Consider the following 22,207-nt stretch of genomic DNA (forward strand, 5'->3'; position numbering starts at 1 on the left):
TTGTAAACATCCCTGCCTGGTTTAAAATAGATTTGAAACCCACCTATTTGTTTATAGACGGAACAGTTTACTTGATCCTCCCAAATTTTTTATTTTCTTCATCTAACGGGTGGAGTACTTAGTAGCAAAAGTGACTTGGATCCACCTAAAGTAAATGTATCACTGAGGAAACGTATTCTGAATTCCACACTCCCCCTGCCTCTACGCACATATGGCTGCAACCTAGTTGCAATCAGAAAATTATCTAGTCAACAGTAGTTGCCTCCATTTATAGTCTGTTTATCGATTGATACGTAAGAAGTTTCAACGGGGAGTTGCGCTCCCTAAAAATACTTTTTATTCCAGGAGTGCCTTATCTACAGATCAGCGGAGACGACCATCTCTACAGGGACGACAGGTAAAATTCATTCTATTATCATGACCGCGCCAGACCAGTCAATCGAGGTGTAATAACAAATGTTAAAGTGTTCTAATTATTTCACAGGGGCCTTACTTGTATAAAGGTGCCTCTCGTAAAAGAGAGTGGCTCTAGGCTGGCACATCCTAAATTCGATCTCCAAGAAAAACCCTGTGTGGGCTTTTATACGAAGGAGGGGACAATACCTGCTTCGAACCAACATAATTTCACTCCTTAAAAGAGCACATGATAAAGAATGAAAAGGTAATGAAAATAGCGATGGACAATTTAACTACTATTATCTTTGCCGTTGACTGTACAATGTATTGAGGGCATTGACACACACACACACACACAGAGACCCCCCTCCACCCCCACACACACAGAGCGTGAGAGACAGAGACGCAATACAAGTACAGGAAGAATCCCTAAAATTCAAATATAGGGTTCTGGAGACAAAAATACGTCCATTTGACATGCGTTTATGATTTTGACTTCTTGACAGATTGGCAACGTTGTAAGCTTCAAATTAGCTTCTTTTGTTTTTTTAGGAAGAACATCTTGGTGATAATTTCCCATATCAATCAGCAAAGTATTAATAGCTTGTGTGTTTGAAAATACTGAGAATGCTTACTAACAGTTTTGTTCGAATTGCTGGATACAATACTATGAAATGATGCGTGCCTAATACAGCGTTAAGCATGATTCTCCACTTCTCTACGCCTCCGCCTAAGTGAACACCTAATACGACATTTAAAATGTTGAATTGAAAACAGAATACTTATTTAATGTTATGACGTCAGTTCTATTATGATGCAATTCTGTAATCCTATTTAATTTTTATTGACTACGTGTCAGCTTCCATCCGGTTGCTAGGAGACGGTGGTTGTTTAGAGAGTGTAGTGTTTATAGCTCAAAGAATATTATCAATTACATCAAAGGTAGCATTTTTTTTGTTTTCGATTTCACAAACCAATTTTCTTGTCTCGTGGATACCTTTCTATCTTCTACGTACTTTATTATCCTATTATAAATTAAATTTTCGAAAATTTTCGAAGAAACTGACAATAAGGAAATAGGTCTGTAGTCTTCAATTCTTATTTCCTTTCTTACGTAAGGGTATTACTTTTGATATTTAAGATAGTCAGGAAAGTTGCCCTTTTACACTCGTTAATTAGTTTAACCAGAGGCTCGTTAATGTATGTGCAAATCTCTTTTATCGCGTTAATCGGCATTGAATCTAGTCCCGTTGACTTGATTGATTGATTTAGTTTATTTTACTTCGCGTTTTGTGCCTCTTGGCTAATTTGCGAAGATGGGGATGAGTGATGAAATGATTAAATTGATGAATGGACATTCACAAACAACCAAGCCCGACCGGGATTCGAACCCGGGACCCTTGGCGTCGCAGCGCGATGTGCTAACCACTCGGCCACAGGGTCGGGCAGTCCCGTTGACGTTTTGTTTTTCATGTTATGTTACGTATCATGTTGGAAGTAGCAGGGGCCATATGCAAAGAATCTGTGAGAGATATGTTCACGTTATTTAACTTTTGTTTGTGTGTGTAAGCTAGTATGATTTCGCGTTGCAGGTTTAACAACAACATGATTATTAAAACTATTTGCTATTTTCTGTGCATCTATCTTGAATATATATTTCCTGATTCTAATATAATATTATTTTGATGATTTTACCTCATATATGATTAACTATTTTCCAGAGTTCTGCAGTTTTATTGTCTGCATTATTCAACTTTTTTCTATGTACGACTATTTACATTACTTGAGTATTTTCTTATAATTTTTGTTGAAAGGGTAGGGCTAATCTGTGGTAGGACTGTTTACATATTTGCACTGTTTATGAATTGATAGTTTCCGTTTGCTAAGACTTTTAATTTTCTTGTTTATCCATAGGCAATTCTTTTTGTTTTGAATGTGTGCTTTTCTATTGGGAAAACATTTATTGAAATAGTATCTTGTAGTGTCAATAAATTTTTCGAATTTATCATTTATGCTAATTCAAAGATACATGGTTTCTGTTTTGTGGGATATGGACAAGCACACATTCCAACTTTCCTTGTGGCCTCTCCGATGGCGTAGTGGTAACGTCTTCGCCTTGTATTCAAGCGGTCCCGAGTTCGGTACGCGGTGGAGGCATACAGTGGTTCGGATCACACCTTTAGCTATAGGTCCAGTCCCAATTAGCCTTCTGTGCATAAAAATGGACTTGAAACTGAAATCAAACCAAACCTGTTTTGTAAAAATTTATCCTCTCTAACTTCAAGACTAGACAAATGGTCAAATTTCTAGATCTAACATCTCCAACACTAACGCTTTCTAACACTACGTTTTTCTGACGCCTTAGACGAAAGTTTGGAGATACGAGGTTTCAGCGGAAAATCTGGTCTTGAGCAAAACGCAATTATGAAAGAAACATAAATAATTTTAATATAATTTACTTTATTCGATCTTGTGCTATATGGCCATGTGGTGTATGCATTGCTCAATAAAGTACACCTCCTTCATAACTCCAGGCAGATCCATTCGCACTTCAGCCTTGTTTTATCGTCCCAGCTCCTGCAAAAGAAAACATACCATATAAAATAACTTTACTCTTAAGCAGTGGTTCCCAAAGTGTGCCCCGCAACGCCCTGGGGCGCCGTGGTTGGCTTACAGGGGCGCCGCAAAATCTTCCAATATTTTCACTAAAATCACACTTACTTGTTAGTCTCACGTGGTTTTAGTAATTTTTACATAGTATAAAATGTTTCTGAATTTGAAATATGTGTTTATTTTTTAACTTAAGGCAAGCAACATAACCACACTAACTGTAAGTGTTAGATAAGCCTACATTCTGACTTGGGGGTCGCCGAAAAATTTTGAAACACTAAGGTCGCCGTGAAACGAAAAATTTTGTGAACCCCTGCTCTTAAGTAATGAGTGAATCACACGAGGCTAGATCTGCTGGCTTTCCCAGTTGGATGCAGACTATCTGTACTTGTTAGTAGACTTTTGTTCCCACAAGGCATTGCGCAGACGAGCGACTTGAGGAAGAATATTGGAGGGGGATATCTTCTGCTGCTGCTTTTCTACAATTGCCAAATTGAAAAGAAGACCATGGCTGGAAATTGATTCGAAAGAAAATTTGGTAGTCAAGATGTACTCAACATGCTTTTAATAAACTCGGGTATGTATTCACACATGAGGATCACAGGATTCATCCATAAAATAAATATTTTGTTTAACTACAGTAAATATGTCAAAAATTTAATACAGTGGTATTAATTAACATTTTCATTATCGACTAATCATATCTGCCCTGTTCAGATTTCACTGACTAGGATAAATTCCTAAATATTAATAAACACGAATGAAGCTCATTTCTGTTATTTTTTAAAATTTATCCTCTTTTAATCCACAAGGCTGGTATACTATATACAGGGTGGTGCAGATATACCTGATAATTTTTAAAATTATATAACACAGTAAATAAATAGAGTTCGTCTATATTAATGTGCTAGCCTTAGAGTCATATGTATGCCATTATTATTAAAATAAATATTTACATGAGCATTAAGTGCGAAAAATAATATCTTGCAAATGGCGCCCATTTTGGTCCACTCACTACTGGAGTCGGTCGCTGAAACTTCTCTTCCTGGGGAAGAAAAAAACCTGTCGATTTCGTTTTGTTATTGCATCGCGTCACGTGGTGGGGTCGTGGTTCAGTTATCACGCAGGCGTGGAACGCAACGCAACAAACCGTGCTTTCATTGTTGAAACACATCTACAAGTTGTTGTTTTCCGCATTTAATGTTAGGGTAAACCATATTTTTATCCAACGATAATTACATACATATGAATGTATGTAATACAACAGCTATTCACTCGAAGCTGTGTACACATCACACACATAGGTTGTGTTACAGTTATTCACCAGAGTCTGGGAAAAACACAAAGCTGTTGTACCTTACAACATTAAGCATTTCTAAATTTTTAAAAGTGAGTTTGTTACTTTTCGGAGATAAAATATCTTTATATAAGCTGAAGCTTCTCTCTAGATCCACAGAAACAAGTGGGGCAAACTTAGTATTCACTCGGAATGGCAACTCTGTGGAAGTGGCAAATTCCACAACATCCGGATTCTTGTCAAGACTAGCCTCAAATTTGTCTCTGGCAAAACAATCTAACTGCCCCCTCACAGTAGTAAAGATATCCCATTGTTTTCTTTTTCGATGCCTTGTTCTTCTAAGCTTTTGATGGATGTCGACAGGTACTTGCAGGATTGTACACAAAATAGTTCTTTTTGCAAATCATCTATCTTGTCTGGGAGGAGAAGTTGCTGTGCCTTGGAAATTGCACCTGCGTGGGTTGAATCCAGGGAAAGCACAAACTTCTTAATTTTTTCAAAATTTTCACAGAAATACAGCACACTCAATCCATGATCACCAGCGAGTAATGATGGGGAAATGTGGCAGGGGCAGGCAGGTAGTTTCTCTGTAGGCAAGAATGCGACTCGGGACCTTAAGGAGTATTTTCTTCAGATCAGATATGAACTCATTTACAACGTTGTATTCGTTCCTAATAGATTCAGAAACCCTGTGAAGGGCATGAGCCAAACAGGTTACATGCTTTAACTTAGGGAACAATGGCTTCAATTGGTTAAATGCCGGAAACATATAGGGAGCCTGGTCAGTAAGTACAACAACTTTTTTCGAACTGAAGTCCACCGGGCCACAGTTTTTGACAGAAATCCATAAATGACTGCATCACTGTACTGGCATTGGTTTTCTGCAACTCATACATGTCTAGTAACATGGGCTTAACTTCCTCATCTGTCAAAGGAAAAAACAAAATGTTCAAAACATATCGTTGCATTGAGTCTGTCGTCTCATCCAGAATGACACCTATATCGCAATCTGACCTTTCACCTTACTTTCACGAACAGTTTCTTCATACACAGGTTCAATATAGTTTTTCCTTAACGTACTCTCAGCAGGCACTGACAACCGTGTAACCCTTTCAAGGCCAGATGGTTCACCTTGTTGAGTGGTTGTATAAGATGCATACAATGCTGTGTAAAAGATGCATACAAGTCAACATTAAATTCCTTTAAATTTTGGTTCTTGGAAGAACACTGCTCAAATGCATTGCGTAAGAGAGGCTGACGAGATTTACTTCCTTGCAAATTCTTGTTCTTTTGATGCTTAGAGCTGGAAATATGTTGCTGGAAGCGATCTCTCTGGTGTTTTTCATCTAATGTGATTTCCGTATCACAAACAGTGCATCGAATAACAGTTCCATCACTTTCTATGAACTCGTGCTTAAATTCTTGAGCCAGACTGAGAAATCGGGGTCTGGGCACTTTCGGCACGGTAAAGTACATGCACTAACAGGATCTAACAGAATGAAAAAGCAGGTAAGGAACTTACATCCACAAACAATATCTGTCCACTGCGCACACATGAAATGTGAAACCCACCACTTCAGAAACACATTGTTGCTTCACTGCTTCCAAGACCAAACTGCATTTCCTTCTTCCTTCTATCTTACAAAAAATAACGGCAATCTGGTGCATATCAGTAGCTGCCTTTCTGTTGATTTCAAATAGCCAACAATCAAGCACAGTTTAAATACATTCAATTTCAGTTAACAATGTGAAAACATCTTAAAAGAGAAAAGTGTCGCGAAAAAAGAAAATAAAAATTCAATGATTTGCTGAGGAAATATATTTAACATCACCCGTAAAAGGACCCAAAAGGGGGGGGGGAAGCAATTAAGAACACGAAAAAGGGGGAAAATAGATAAATGTCCCAGAAAAGGGAGGGAAGGGGAAAGGTTATCAAAAAAGGGGAGAAAAGGTGCTGGAAAATTAGCTCCATTCTCACGTTGAGGCAACATTTCACACACTGAGTCCTTCCAGAGAGGTCTCACTTTCACTACGAAAAAAAGGTGCGCACCTAAAAATCCTAACTCTGATTATTACCAAGCTTTCACAATGCATGCTGAGAATTAAATAGTAATGCATTCTGCACACCAAAAGGTGCAAAACTGGAGAGAGAACCACTGAAATATTCATTAGCATACTAGCCACAAAAGATCCCAGGTACAGGGTTATGAATCTTCTCTTTGCAGGTGAAACTTATGATGCTCAGTCCTGACAGCACTTTCAAACCAAATGTTCCTCTGGGCCGACAAGACATTCAGCGATTGGTAGATTTGTGTGTCGGAATGCTTATCAAGGAAGGTTCACCCAGCCTAGTCACATTGAAGATGCAGGTGTTTTTCCAGACGAACTTGATTTCTAGAGGTATTTAATTACGAATTTGTTCCTATGTAGTGAGCCTAACAATAATAATTACCACTAATTAAAAATACAATACACTAAGCCTGCTATACAGTAGTCCTGTATCTGGAGATGACACATCCCAACATCACTAATAGGAGTGAACCGTACAAATGTCCACACATATAAGTTTACTTTTCTTCACAATAACACATTTCCTAGAGCTAAAATCGGTAAATATGCCATAATGCCCGGACACCTTTCACTCATTTATTTCCTTAATTTTACCACTGGTACTTACCAATTTTGCCTTGCGGAACATTCTTTAAGGTGAAGTTATGCCTTTTTCGGTAAATATGCGATATCGCCCGGACGGATTTCTTCAAATTTACAAGAGAAAGTACTTACTGAAATTAGTTCCTTTAGCATTCCTCAAATAATAATAATGACAAATTATTGGGTTGGCTCAAGCCTATATAATTTGGCACCCGTGGTCTATTACATTTCCATCCCTTCTTTTTCCAATCATTCCCCCTCTCGTTTATCACTTCCATTTTTATTTTTTCTCTTTCAACTAATTTTCTTCCCTTCCCATTATTTTTTTTTCTTTCTTCATAATCTTGTGTAGTAGTAGTTGTGCGTTTGTTTTTTCCTTGTGTAGTGGTTGTTATGTGTTTGTGTGTCTTGTGCAGTAGTTGTGCTGTGTAGTGTGTGTTTGTCTTGTGTAGTAGTTGTGGTGTGCTTGTATGTGGGTTTGTCTTTTGTAGTAGGTGTGCTGTCTAGTGTGGTTGGGATTGTCTTGTGTAGTAGTTGTGCTGTCTAGTGTGTTTGTGTTTATCTTATGTAGTAGTTATGCTGTCTAATGTATTTCTGTTTGTCTTGTGTAGTATCGGTGATGTGTATGTATGTGTCTTGTGTTGTAGTTGTGCTGTCTAGTATGTTTGTTTTGTCTTGCGTAGTAGTTGTGGTGTGTAGTTTGTTTATGTTTATATTGTGTAGTAGTTGTGGTGTGTTTGTGTTTATATTGTTATAGTTGTGATGTGTTTATGTGTGTCTTGTGTAGTAGTTGTGCTGTCTAATGTGTTTGTGTTTGTCTTGTGTAGTAATTGTGCTGTCTAATATGTTTGTGTTTGTCTTGTGTAGTAGTTCCTCCATTCATATTGGGGGTTAGGCGTAGAGCTGACAACTCTGCACTGTAAAAAAAATGTCAAGAAACAGCAATATAAGGCCATGGATGTTCCCAAGGTAAAATATTCCGGAGGTAAAATAGTCCCCCGTTCGGATCTCCGGGTGGGGACTACTTTGGGAGGTCCCTGGACTAAGGATAAGATCTACGTTAGGAATAAGGATATTAAATTAGGCACCTGGAATGTTCTGAGCCTTTACCGGCCTGGGGCATTTCAGTGTACAGTTAATGAGATACTTAAGTATAAATTAGATGTAGTAGCTGTCCAGGAAGTTAGGTGGCCAGGAGAAGGGAATTGTAAAACTAAACATTATACTTTTTTCTATGGTGGTACTGAAAATCATAATTTTGGAACAGGCTTTTTCATAAATAATAGAATTATCTCGGCTCTTAAAACAGTAGAATTTATTAATGATAGGATATCATATGCAGTTTTACAGGGTAGGTGGTGTAAAATTATTTTAATAAACATACATGCACCAACGGAAGATAAAGATGATAATACTAAGGATGATTTTTATACAGAGTTAGAACAGGTCTTTGATAAAATTTCTCAGTATGATATGAAAATTCTGTTAGGTGACTGTAATGCACAGATTGGCAAAGAAGAGACATTTAAACCCACGATTGGTAAAGAAAGTCTTCATGAATTAAGTAATGATAATGGTATAAGATTGATTACTTTTGCAACCTCAAAGAATTTAATTGTGAAAAGTACCACTTTTAAACATAAAGATATCCATAAATATACCTGGTCTTCTCCAGATGGTAAAACTCATAATCAGATAGATCATATTCTCATTGATAAGAGAAGGCATACTAGTATAATTGACGTTCGTACACATAGAGGTGCTGACTGTGCCAGTGACCATTATTTAGTGATTGCTAAATTAAGAGAAAGACTCTCAGTGATAAATCATAAGCAACAAAATCTAAAAGTTCTAAAATTTGATACAGGAAAGTTTACTGATGAAAGAATTAAGAAAGATTACCAAATTAAACTGTCAAATAGATTTGATGTTTTCCAGGATTTAAATGATGATGAAAATATAAATGAAACAGACGTAAATAAGAATTGGGAGCACATACGTAATGCAATAGAATCAGCAGCTAAAGAAAGTATAGGATACCATAAACCGAGAAAAAGTAAGCCATGGTTTGATAATGAATGTCATAATCTAATAGAAATAAGAAATCAGGCTAGTCTTAGGTGGTTAAATAACTCTGATGATACAAATCTAAACAATTATAATAGAATAAAGCGAGAAGTTAACCGCACGTTTAGAATTAAAAAAAGAAATTACTTGAAAAGCAAAATTAACGAAATTGAAACAAACAGCAAAAATAAAAATATCAGAGATTTATATAAAGGTGTAAATGAGTTTAGAAAGGGGTGGCAACCTAAAGTAAACTTGATAAAAGATAAAGATGGTGATTTTCTAGCTGACCCAAGCGATATACTAAATAGATGGAAGAACTACTTTAATGACCTTTTAAATGTTCATGTAGGAGATAAATCAGAAGTAAATGAAGTCCACACAGCAGAACCTTTAGTTCCAGAACCTAACTTGACTGAAGTCAAAGATGCTATTAAAAGGCTAAAGAATAACAAAGCACCTGGCATTGATTTAATACCAGCTGAGTTAATTAAATATGGTGGAAATTCATTAATATGTCAAATTCATAAATTAATTTGTTTAATATGGAATAAAGAAGAAATCCCTCAACAGTGGAAAGAATCCATAATTGTTCCTGTGTTTAAAAAAGGTGATAAAATGAACTGCAATAATTACCGTGGAATTTCTCTACTCTCAACAACATATAAAATATTATCTAACATTCTTTTAACAAGACTAACCCCATATGCTAGTGAAATTATAGGTGATTATCAATGTGGATTTAAACGTAACAGATCAACTACAGATCAAATTTTTCACATCAGACAGACACTTGAAAAAAAGTGGGAATATAATCAACATGTCCATCAGCTATTCATTGATTTCAAAAAAGCATATGATTCAGTCAAAAGAGATAAATTATATAATATATTAGTAGAGTTTGGAATACCTAAGAAGCTTGTTAGGATGATAAAAATATGCACCAGTGAAACAGAAAGTAAAATTCGTGTGGGTATTAATATGTCTGACAAATTTACAATTCATGATGGGTTAAAACAAGGAGATGCATTATCTCCATTGCTCTTTAATTTTGCCTTAGAATATGCTGTTAGGAAGGTAAAAGAAACTAAAGAAGGACTAAAATTAAATGGTATGACTCAGTTGTTAGCATATGCAGATGATGTAGACTTACTGGGGGATGATGTGAATACAATTAAGAATAATGCTAAAATATTTTTCAAAACTGCTAAAGAGATAGGTTTGGAAGTTAACAAAGAGAAAACTAAATATATGCTTACAGGCCGAAACCAAGTGTTACGTAATAATCAAAATCTTATTATTGATAACAACTCGTTTGAACCAGTTTCCAAATTCAAATACTTAGGAGTAAAGTAAAGTAAAAAAGTGCTCCCCTGTGCATAGCACCACGCCATGAAGGCGTATAGGGGGTGTGGGGGTAACGCCCCACACTTTCTTGATCCGGTCGTGAGTGGGGGTGATGTGATCAGCATCACGCCCCTGACCGCCTTTACCCCCCAGGGTTTCCCCCAGGTACCCATGTTATTCGACGCTGGGTGGGCGCCGGGGCCGCTTCCATCGTTAGAAAAGTTCCCGGATTTGAACCGGATACTTAGGAGTAATATTAACAAATGAAAATTATATTAAAGAGGAAATAAAAAGTAGGCTTAATTCAGGAAATGCATGTTACTTCTCTCTTCATAAACTTTTGTCTTCTCGTTTAATATCTAAGAAACTAAAAGTTAAAATATACAAAACAGTAATTTTGCCTGTAGTATTATATGGATGTGAAACTTGGTCCCTTACATTGAAAGAGGAACATAAATTGAGAGTATTTGAAAATAAGATCCTTAGGAAAATCTTTGGACCTAAAAGGGATGAGGAGACAGGTGAGTGGAGAAGGTTACATAATTTAGAACTACATAATTTGTATTCATGTCCAGATATTATTAGAATAATTAAATCAAGAAGACTTAGGTGGGCAGGCCATGTGGCACGAATGGGAGAAGAAAGAGGAGTTTACAGGATTGTTGTTGGGAAACCTGATGGTAAGAGACCTGTAGGAAGGCCAAGACGAAGATGGAGGGACAATGTTGAGATGGACCTAAGGGAAATCGGTATGGATGGAAAAGAGTATATAGAACTTGCTGAAGATAGGGAAAGATGGAAGGCCTGTGTTGCTGCAGCCATGAACCTTCGGGTTTAAGAAGGCTAGGGAGTTAGTTAGTTATATGAATGTATGGCTAGCACATGAATACTGTGCTATATCATTTTAAAAATCGTCAGGATTTTTTGGGGCACCCAGTATATTTTCAATTCAATTTTCTTTGAGAGGGATAAAAATATTTCTGACGGGGATAAAAATATTTTTATTTTGAGGGGAATATTTTTTGGTTCCCCAGCATCCCATCGTTAATGCGCTCACTGGCTTTGAAAGTTGGTTGATTTCAGTGTAAAGTCTCACTCACCTGAGCAAAACCCGAGGCATTCATCCGCAGACTTGAAGTTGTTGGCGTTTCCCCCGCATCCTCCAAATGTGAAGTCGACGCATTTGTTGGTCGTGTCGTCGAAGTACCAGCGAATGTTGAGCCCCCTGCAAGAGCCCTTTTCCTTCGGAAGGCCACACACTATCCGTGGATCATCTGGGCAACGAGATACGTCCACAACGTCATTAATCAATAAGAAAAGAATTTTAATGTACAAAATTATGGTCGGGAAAGGGAAAATAGGTCCTGAAAATGTTTTCAAAAATGTGCGAAAAAAAAATGTTGATAACATGGCTTTATTCAATGCTCTCTTTTTCTGTCCCTTCTGTATATAATGCGCGCGGACCGCAGAGAGAGCTGTGTTTCTGCCGAATAGTTTTTGTTGAAGTTTGCGTTTTTTCTCGCGGGTTTGCTACATTAGCTTGGGAAATATTGGGGCTACAATGATTATATTATACCATTCTATAGCTGTCATTCTGCTCTACAAAATGATACTATAGGATTTTATGTAGCTGCTCAAGAAGAGTGAAAATCATTCATTTTTCTGTCATTTTCTTTTAACGAAACATGAAAGATAAGGAAGGAAAAAGGTGCTGAAGTATGAAAGAGGGAGTAAAGAGGGGATAGATGTGCTAATCTCACAGAAGGTGCAACAAAGTGTGTTCATTTTGCTGGATTTCATGTCCTAAAATACATCTCAGTCGATCGGTATGAAAACAGGTGCTCCACCTTAAAATCCGTTCCCTATTAATCAATGGTTAAAACGATGCTGCTCTCAAGAACTTTGCTTTTTGATGGCAATCTAATAGTCTTTTAACCCCCCCCTATAAAATGTAAAGGACACTGGGTACAAATGGGTATGATAGAAACAGGTTAGGCCAAGGGGGAAGCATTTTGGTGTGTTCAAAGCTGACGTCCGCCATATTGGTGGCCGCTATAATGAATTCAACATTTTTTTTTAGAATGGAAAGTGTTGATGTGACATCAAATCAAGCTAGAATTTTATGATAAATACAGTGGTAAAGGTTTCTTCAACCTATTTTTAATCAGGAAAACATTGGTTCCCCGTAGGCCTAACCTGTTTCTATCATGACCAATTGTACCCAGCCTAGTTAAGAGACTTTGAATCATCCTGTAGATTGCCATTAAAAGCAACTTTCTTGAAAGAATAAACTTTGAACCTTACTCTTTCCAACGGTACCTTGTGTAAGGTTGTATCTGTTGTGGTACTAAAAATTAAGATTGAAATGAGGGCAAATCACCTTGAAACACCCTGTACAACAGGGAAGAAAGATACCTGAGCAGGCTTTCCAGCAAGCGTCACCGGTAGAGAAGGTGCCCCCACACTGTCCTGGAGGCAAGCGCTGGCACTCGTTCGTCGACATGTTGAACACCCACACAAGTTCAGGAGACACGCAGTTCTGCTTTATCTTCTGTGTACATATGTCGAGCTTGGCTGAAATAAAAAAAAAATAAAAAAACATATGTCAGTCTTAAAAACACCTATCTTCTCTTTTGTATACATCGACGTTCACATATGCCAGCCTCGTATGCAATGAGAAAATAGCATGTAAAAGATACATCGATTTGGAAGTCTTGAATAGGTGGCAGAAAGAATGAGAAGAATATATACGGAATCAGAACAGACAAAGAAATACATTCCAAATGTGATTCATCGTAAGAAATTAAAACATATGATACCTACAAGGGGCATGATACATGGTAATTGGTCATGGACCTTATAATTCCTATCTTTAAATATTCCAGATGCGTGACACTTCACAATGTGACCTGTGCCAGGAAGAAGACACTCCGAAACATAGAGTACTAAAATGTAAAAAAAATATACATCCAAAGTAATAATAGACTGGAGACGAGAAATATGAGAACTGGAATATCAGAACTTATTGGAGGGTAAGAGGATCTTTAATTGTATCAACACTCTAGCAGAATCGATTTCCACACAAGAGGAAACATACTACTTAAGAAAATACAAGCAAGAAGAATGCAGACTTAAGAGACAACCTAACAAGAAGGAAGAGGATGATTAAAAATATTAGACATACAAGATCAACAAGCAAGGAAGTACTAGAGGATGTGCCAAAAAATATGGAAAACATAAAGAAGACCAAATACTATGAAATAGGAATCACTTCAATAAATAGGAGAAGATACTATATGACATCAGAAAGAACAAACAAATGAAGAAATAGAAGATGAGAAGAAGGAAGGAATGAAGTAGATAGAAGAAGGAAGGAATGAAGTAGATAGAAGAAGTAGGGGAATGAGAGGAAGGATATAGAAAAATAGAAGAAGAGAAGAGGAACAGAAGATGATGTAAGGCATATACACCTCGGTCATCAATCTTCGTAAGAAGAAAGAAGAAGAGGGAGGAGAAGTGAAGACGAGAAGAGGAATAAGAATAACATGAAGTGCGTTCCAACTCCTATCTCTCTTCACTAGTTGCGACAAAATATTCATCCACTAGCAGGTTTATTAAACCAGGCTACAAGAATCGAATTTGAAACATAGGAATCTAAGGATCCTATTAGATATACCAAAACTATACACATCCGAGACAATCTAAGATACCTAAGGATCTATACAAATAGCCACCCAAATATTATGTAAATATCATAGATCATACATATATCTTTTTTTGTAGGTGATAAATTTACATTTTGATAATTAACCGGTCTCTGAATCGTAAGTGTTGGCGGGTAATGGTTGTGTTGTTGAGCCTTGGATATAATGCGTATAATAATTACAAATTAATTTCATGCGAACGTAAATGAGGGCAGTTGTAGGTGCTTATATAATCCCATTGCTTGTTCACCTAATTTGATGATATGGAACCTAATTTGGTGATATGGGTTCTTAATTTGGTGATACATTAACACCGCACATAAACATTATAAATTAAGTGATATATTCTAACACTTCTTATAACATACTTATAATGGAACACTTATTAACAATATGAGTCATACTAACTGAATATAATAAATCGAATTGGCGTTTAGAAAATAATGAAGCTACAGAAATGTGTTCACGGTTATTTATAAGATCTTTGACAAATTGAAAATACGGTACATAGAAGAATATAAATGTGTAAGAAGTTCTCCCTTAAGGCTTCTCACTACAGTACTATAAGGTACAAACATTAAAAACACCCCTTATTGCATTGCATAACCTAAACATATAAAATTAATGAAAAATGTTTGGAAATGAACCATGTCTAACAGGCCTAATAGCTTGAGGACGTTTGTAGGTTTTAAGTATAGACATATGTAAATGTTTCTAACACTAATGATAGGCCTAGATATTGAAACTAAGTTAGGTACTTTAATAAAAGAAAATAAACATGTAACAAGTTTTGGAAGTTTAACACCTTAGGAACTACAAAGATCGCACATGTAAATCGTGCCAACTGGAGGTTTGCTTTGGTAAGGGGTAAGGCAAAATGAACACTGTATCCATTTCTTCCTTGTTTGTCTTTCGAAAAGAGCCATTGCCGGTGCCGCAGACCCATTCTTCATCGTCATAATGTTCTGAATGGCATTCTGGGGCGGCGCCAGAATTTTTCGACCGGGTGGGCAGAAACTGCATATTGATAAATTAGGGTGGGCAGTACAAACGTAAGGCATTAGGTGAGTTTGACTACACGTATCCCCCCTCTCTCTCACTCGAGATTTCCCTCTTACTTTGTGTAGAAAGCGATTTGGACACAAGGAATTCATCAAACATAATCATCGTATCTCTTTTACAGATCATTTGGGCCAGGGGCGCCGACTTGTCAAAATTATTGGGGGTTCTGATCACTGAAATAAATGAATGAATAACTCACTCCCTCCCTTTTTTAAAAATAAAAAATACGTCTTCGTATAGCAGTTCTTAAGCAGCTATTTTATTCCTCATGCAAATGAAATGTAACATGAAAAACGTGTGTCTGCTCATTTGTTTTTTAAATAACAATTAACTTTTTTATTTTAAAGTAGGCTATGTATTTACATTAAGAGACCAACATAACAGTTTTATGCCGGCCTCGGTAGCCGAGCATGTTGGGTGGTCGTCTCAACTCGCTTTGATCCGGAAGTCTCGGGTTCGAGTCCCGGCGAGGGCATGGGTGTGTTTTGATATCCGCAACAGACTTGTAAAGAAAGGACATGTGACGGGTGCAAAGAACCTTAGTGTTGACGTACCCGTAAAAATAGCGAATATTTACAATATTTAATTATTTACATAAATGCTAACACAAATCGCAGACAAATAGTTTAACTTTTTGTTCTTGCTACAGTATTTTACTTTCTTAATTTATTTTTGCAATAATAAATAAACACATAGCAAGCCATGCTTTAGCAATAATACCTTTGATAATAGCCGTTCCCGCTTTCACAATACGGACTTTTTTTTAATAAGCTTTCCTTGCGTACTTTACAGCAAGCCAGCGTTAAATAAACTCAAAGACTTTAGAATTATTTTCCCCTTATTCTTTGGACTAGAGGAAGAGATTTCGAGGATAACTAAATATCGTACACATCAATATTGCCTGAAAGTCGTGTTTACGACCTCAAATTGTTCAGAATTCACTAAACAACAAATATACTGGTATAATTGTCATATCACTTCGTTATTTTGAAACTCGTTTTAGTAAAAATGTTAACAATACTCATAATTATATACTTAGTATATAGTAATAAGTCATGTGTTTTTCTGTCTCCGTTCATAGCCCCCCCAAAGTTGATGGCTTAGCGGTCTCAGTTAAGTTCATGTGGCACAATTCAGAGTAAACTTTACAAGAGAAGCAAAATAATACATTAGATCCTCTTAAGCAAAATTATTTGGTGGGCTCTGCCCCCACATCATAGTAGCCCAATAAGGCCGGTTCTGAAACCGAAAATGGGGCTCGCCAAACCTCAAAAACTCACTTTCTCTCCACGTTCCGCGCCTTATTTATTGCGCTAACGATGTTTCACAGCGTAGAAAACAGCACCAAAACATCAAAAACTCACTTTGATTATTTGGAGCTCACCAAAACCTTAAAAACTTATTTTTATTAATTGAGGTTCACCAAACCTCAAAAACTCTTATTTTTTTTCTATGTTCAGCGCCTTTATTCGTTGCGCTGACACAACGTGATGAGTAAATAATACAGTCTCTCATTCTTGAAGGATGAATGCACCTTATCGTAATTTTCCAAGTCTTGGTCAAATGTTTGTATATCGTGACCTTTGTAAACCTACTTTTTTCGGGAACGATGTGTCAAAACTTCAAAAACTTATTTTCTCTTCACATTCCACGCCTTATTTATTGCGCTGACGATGTTTCACAGCGAAGAAAACAGCACCAAAACATCAAAAACTCATTTTGGCCATTTGGAGCTCACCAAAACCTCATAAAAACTTATTTTTATTAATTGAGGTTCACCAAAACCTCAAAAACTTATTTTTTCTCCACGTTCAACACCTTTATTTGTTGCGCTGACACAGCGTGATGAGTAAATAATGCACTCTCTCATCCTTGAAGGATGAATGCATCTTATTGTAATTTTCCAAGTCTCGGTCAAATGTTTGTATATCGTGACCTTTGTAAACCTACTTTTTTCGGGGAACGATGTGTCAAAACCTCAAAAACTTATTTTCTCTTCACGTTCCACGCCTTATTTATTGCGCTGACGATGTTTCACAGCGAAGAAAACAGCACCAAAACATCAAAAACTCATTTTGACTATTTGGAGCTCACCAAAACCTCATAAAAACTTATTTTTATTAATTGAGGTTCACCAAAACCTCAAAAACTTATTTTCTCTCCACGTTCAACACCTTCATTTGTTGCGCTGACACAGCGTGATGAGTAAATAATGCACTCTCTCATCCTTGAAGGATGAATGCACCTTATTGTAATTTTCTAAGTCTCGGTCAAATGTTTGTATATCGTAACCTTTGTAAACCTCTCTCGGGGGAACGATGTGCCACACACACACACACACACGCGTGCGCGTGTATTGTGACGCAAGCAAACAGACAAAATAATAATAATTGTTGTTTTTTTAGGATTCCTGGCCCCCATAACCCCGCTAGGGTGCGTGGTGCCCAACCAAAAAAAAAGTAAAAGGTTTTCCCGTACGGCCTTCAAACGTAAAATTGATTGACGTGGGGGCGAATCTCTTCCGGAATGTTTTTCAATTCGTACATCTGACCATACATGCTATTCATCATTAATTTAGCCGTGTTCTGTTTGACGTTTATTTCGAGCAGTTTGCCCGGCGGTAAAGTCTTATTGTTTTTAAATTTTTTGATTTTTTTACGCAAGGCCATGATTTTGCGTATGCACGTGACATTAAGCGTGTCTTGTGAAAAATACACGTGAAGATCAGCTTCCGTACAACCGGCTGGATTTGTAACGCCGCGATAAACATCAACTTCCGTGCCGGGCAGAACGCCTGTTTCGGCGTGGAATTTGCGCCACTCCCAAGTTCATGTTGAAAGGGGAGAGGTCAGCTGCTATTTTGGCCATGCACATGCCTTCTTAACTTGCCCCGTAGGACACGTTCTGTTCTCTTACGAGAATTAATATAGTTTGTCATAGAACTCTCCAATTCATGACTCAGCAAAAACAATCTGTTTGCGGATTCATCACGTACGCCTATATGTGAGAAAAAAATATGAATAGAACCTATGCTCGGAAATTCAAAATGGCGATCGGAAGTGGGGTTATCTTGGAAACGGTAAAACTTAGGAAAAATCTGTTTGTGGTTTCATCATGTACACCTATATGTGAGAAAAAGTATGAATAGAACCTATGTTCGGAAATCCAAAATGGCGACCGGAAGTGGGGTTATTTTGGAAACGGTAAGACTTAGGAGAAATCTGTTTGCGGATTCATCACGTACACCTATACGTGAGAAAAAGTATAAATAGAACCTATGCTCGGAAATCCAAAATGGCGACCGGAAGTGGCGTTATCTTGGAAACGGTAAGACTTAGGAGAAATCTGTTTGGTGATTCGTCACGTACACCTATACGTGGGAAAAAATATGAATAGAACCTATGTTCGGAAATTCAAAATGGCGACCGGAAGTGGGATTATCTTGGAAACGGTAAGACTTAGGAAAATTCTGTTTGCGGATTTTTCATGTACACCTATACGTGAGAAAAAGTATGAATAGAACCTATGCTCGGAAATCGAAAATGGCGACCTGAAGTGGGATTATCTTGGAAACGGTAAGACTTAGGAGAAATCTGTTTGCAGATTCGTCACGTACGCCTATATGTGAGTAAAATATGAATAGAACCTATGTTCGGAAATCGAAAATAGCGACCGGAAGTGGCATTATCTTGGAAACGGTAAGACTTAGGAGAAATCTGTTTGCGGATTCATCACGTACGCCTATATGTGAGAAAAAGTATGAATAGAGCCTATGCTCGGAAATCCAAAATGGCGACCGGAAGTGGGGTTATCTTGGAAACGGTAAGACTTAGGAGAAATCTGTTTTCGGATTCATCACGTACGCCTATACGTGAGTAAAATATGAATAGAACCTATGCTCGGAAATCGAAAATAGCGACCGGAAATAAGGTTATCTTGGAAACGGCAAGACTTAGAAAAAATGTGTTTGCTGATTCATCATGTACGTCTATACATGAGTAAAAATATGAATAGAACCTATGTTCGGAAATTTGAACGAAGCGAACAGAGAGATCGAATACGACGTGGACGTAGGGGACGGGTTTGTTCATCCTCACAGAGCAGACCTCTACCTTCAATTCGACGTGGTGAAGAAGAAAAGCGGATACGCGTTTTCCGCAGCAGCAAACTTGATACTCGTGGACAACTTCGTGCCTCACCTGTTCTCGCAGGTGGAGGTGAGGAAACACAACACCGTCATCGACAGAATAGATTATCCAGGCATCACGTCGACGGCAGTGGGAACGTTGAAATTATCCAAAACGGACGCAGCGTACTACCAGGCCGGGGGATTCGAAGCCGGGACCAAAATATCGACGAGAAGTCACACGGTGCTTTTTCCCATGCGTTTGCTTCCGGGTTTCTTCTCGGACTACAAGGAGATCATGTGGAAGGGTGGTTTGCGTGTTACTTTTCGCAGAGCTGCCAACGACAACGACGCACTGATGCACTGATGCGACGCAGTTCAACAACATACAGTTCGACATGCCAGATTTCATCGTAGTGCTTTTTCAGACCGGGAGGGACAAAAATCAGGAAAAAGATTCCAGCAAGTTTGACGACTGCAAGATCAAGAATGTTTATCTGAAGAACAGTAGAAACGAAGTGTTCCCGCACGAGAATTACAACCTCGACGTGACCAAAAACGATTACCTCAAATTTTACGAAGCGTTCTCGGCTTACAAACGCGTGACCGAGGGAAGCGTGGACATGTACTACACGCCCAGTGAGTTCAAAGCACGGAGACCCATGACCGTCATCAACACATCTAAGAGAAAGAAGGTTGTGGTCAACGATCGAACCAACATCAAGATCGTCCGCGAGTTTCACGATGCCTTGCCCGAGGATATCCTATGTAGTGGAACGTGGAGAGAAATCTTGGTGATTTTTTCGAGTAAGATGTTGGCAACACTGCGAGAAAATAAGGCTTATGCCTTACAAGAGCAAACTATTAAGGCGAGCCTCACCGAGCCTCATTTTCGGTCGCAGAATTCTCCATTTGGGTCTACTAATGTTGCCAACTCACTAGGCCGTATCAATATTGCGCGCTCAAGCATGATTTAATTTTATTATATTTTTAGATTGACCACAAAACAAGGTGTTGACAGGCAGTGTGTATATATATTGTAAGAAGATGTTTTATTATCAACCTCCACTTCTTGCAGTACATCCTGGACACAGCGTTGCAGGTTAACAAAGGATTTTTGGTTAGTATATTTTTTTTCTTAAAACTGTTCGGTTACTCGCTCGTTCCTGGCATCATACACAAAAGTTTTCTCTGCGATGAGGATGACGCTACACAGAGTGTCGGCAGGCAAGGCATCGTGGAACTCGCACACAATCTTGATGTTGGTGCGATCGTTAACAACCACCTGCTTTCTTTTAGATGTGTTGATGAGGAACATGGGTCTGCGAGCTATGAACTCGTTTGGATTGTAGTACACGTCCACGTTACCGGAAGTCACTCGTTTGTAAGCTGTGTACGCCTCGTACAGTTTCAGGTAGTCCTCTTCTGCGATGTTTAGGTTGTAGTTCTCACGTGGGAAAACTTCGTTCCTGCCATTTTTGAGGTAAATGTTCTTAATCTTGCAGTTGTCGAACTGGCTTGAATTTTTCTCCTGATTGTTACCTCTTCCTGTCTGGAAGAGTACGGCTGCAAACTCGGGCATGTCGTACCGAATGTTGTTGAATTGCGTGGTTACGTCAAATTCGAAATGATTGCCGGAAGCAGGTTTTTGCACACACTGGTAGCCATAAAACTGAATGGACACTTGAGGATTCTTCAGGATGTTGGCTTTGTACTTGAGAGCATAGTTTGATTCGTATTCTACCACTGGCACGCGCAGCTCCATGGACCTTACAATACACTTGGCAGCGTCGGGTAGTGTGTTGGGAAGCAAGGTAGTCCCGTCAGGGCCCAAAGTGCTGTATCGCATCAGTGCGTCGTTGTCGTTGGCAGCTCTGCGAAAAGTAACACGCAAACCACCCTTCCACATGATCTCCTTGTAGTCCGAGAAGAAACCGGCCAGCAGACGCATGGGAAACAGTACTGTGTGATTTTGAGTTTTGATTTTTGTACCTGCTTCGAATCCCCCTGCCTGGTAGTATGCTGCATCGGTCTTGGAGAGTTTCAGTGTTCCCACGGCAGTCGAGGTAATCCCGGGGTAGTCAACCCTATCGATGACGGTGCCATGCTTTCTAACTTCCACCTGCGAGAATAGGTACGGCACAAAATTATCTACGAGTCTTAGGTTTGCGTTGGCAAGAAATGCTTCGCCGTTGTCTCTCTTCACTACATCAAACTTGACGTACAAATCAGCTCTGTGAGGGTGAATGAATCCATCCCCGACGTCCACATCGTATTCTATCTCTCGATTCGCTTCGTTAAGGTTGGCAAACGTGCGACGGTTGGGAGGGAAGGACTGCAACTCGTAACTTTCGATTTGTTCCATGATGGCTATTTATTATATGTTAATCTCCACGACGGCAGTGGTCGCGGCTCCTGCAAAATCAACCACCTCTCTCTTCTTGTTTGTCACTGCTAATTCTATGTTGTCTATGCGATTACGAGATACAGGAAAGTATATCGGTGGGGAGGGTGTGTAGATAATTGGCTCCATGAATTTAGAGTTTGGTTTGAACGTAACGATAATACCTGTCTGCTTGTGACTCCCTGGGATGCCGTCAGAGGATTTGGTGATCATATCTTGATTATTTTTTACAGAGCAGTTTGGGTAGGTTGTTATTTATAGACCCCACCCCCAATTTTTTTTGTTTTGTGTTCATGGCGATGGTCGTACCTAATGCGGCGACCCGTTCGCCCAGCGAGACGTCTCTGCTGACGAGTCTCCCGAAAGCTGCGTGCTCTAACTTTCTGTCAGCATCATGACGCACATCGAGATCGGTATTGGTATTGTAGGCAATATCGTGATTCTTGCATGCAGCATCCAGGGGATTCACACCCTTGTCGCCTCTCTTTAGTCGCTGTTCGAGTTTGGTACTGGGACCGCGGTACTGGTAACCTGGCAAGTGC

General features: G+C 38.5%; 1 protein-coding gene across 1 annotated transcript in view; it reads right to left on the reverse strand.

The window, feature by feature from the left end:
• Window positions 1-2,839: 2,839 nt before the first annotated feature.
• Window positions 2,840-22,207, reverse strand: part of LOC146005392 (BPTI/Kunitz domain-containing protein-like) — a 53,518-nt gene continuing 34,150 nt past the window's right edge. Inside the window, exons 3-5 of the mRNA XM_083144625.1 lie at window positions 12,785-12,943; window positions 11,470-11,643; window positions 2,840-2,973 (exon numbers count right to left, since the gene is read on the reverse strand). Of these exons, the coding sequence (XP_083000751.1) occupies window positions 2,948-2,973; window positions 11,470-11,643; window positions 12,785-12,943 (359 nt within the window). The 3' untranslated portion in view covers window positions 2,840-2,947. The remainder of the gene's footprint in view (window positions 2,974-11,469; window positions 11,644-12,784; window positions 12,944-22,207) is intronic.

Source organism: Lepisma saccharinum, chromosome 23 (assembly GCF_977018435.1).
Source record: "Lepisma saccharinum chromosome 23, izLepSacc3.1, whole genome shotgun sequence".
In the NCBI taxonomy this organism is placed as follows: Eukaryota; Metazoa; Arthropoda; class Insecta; order Zygentoma; family Lepismatidae; genus Lepisma; species Lepisma saccharinum.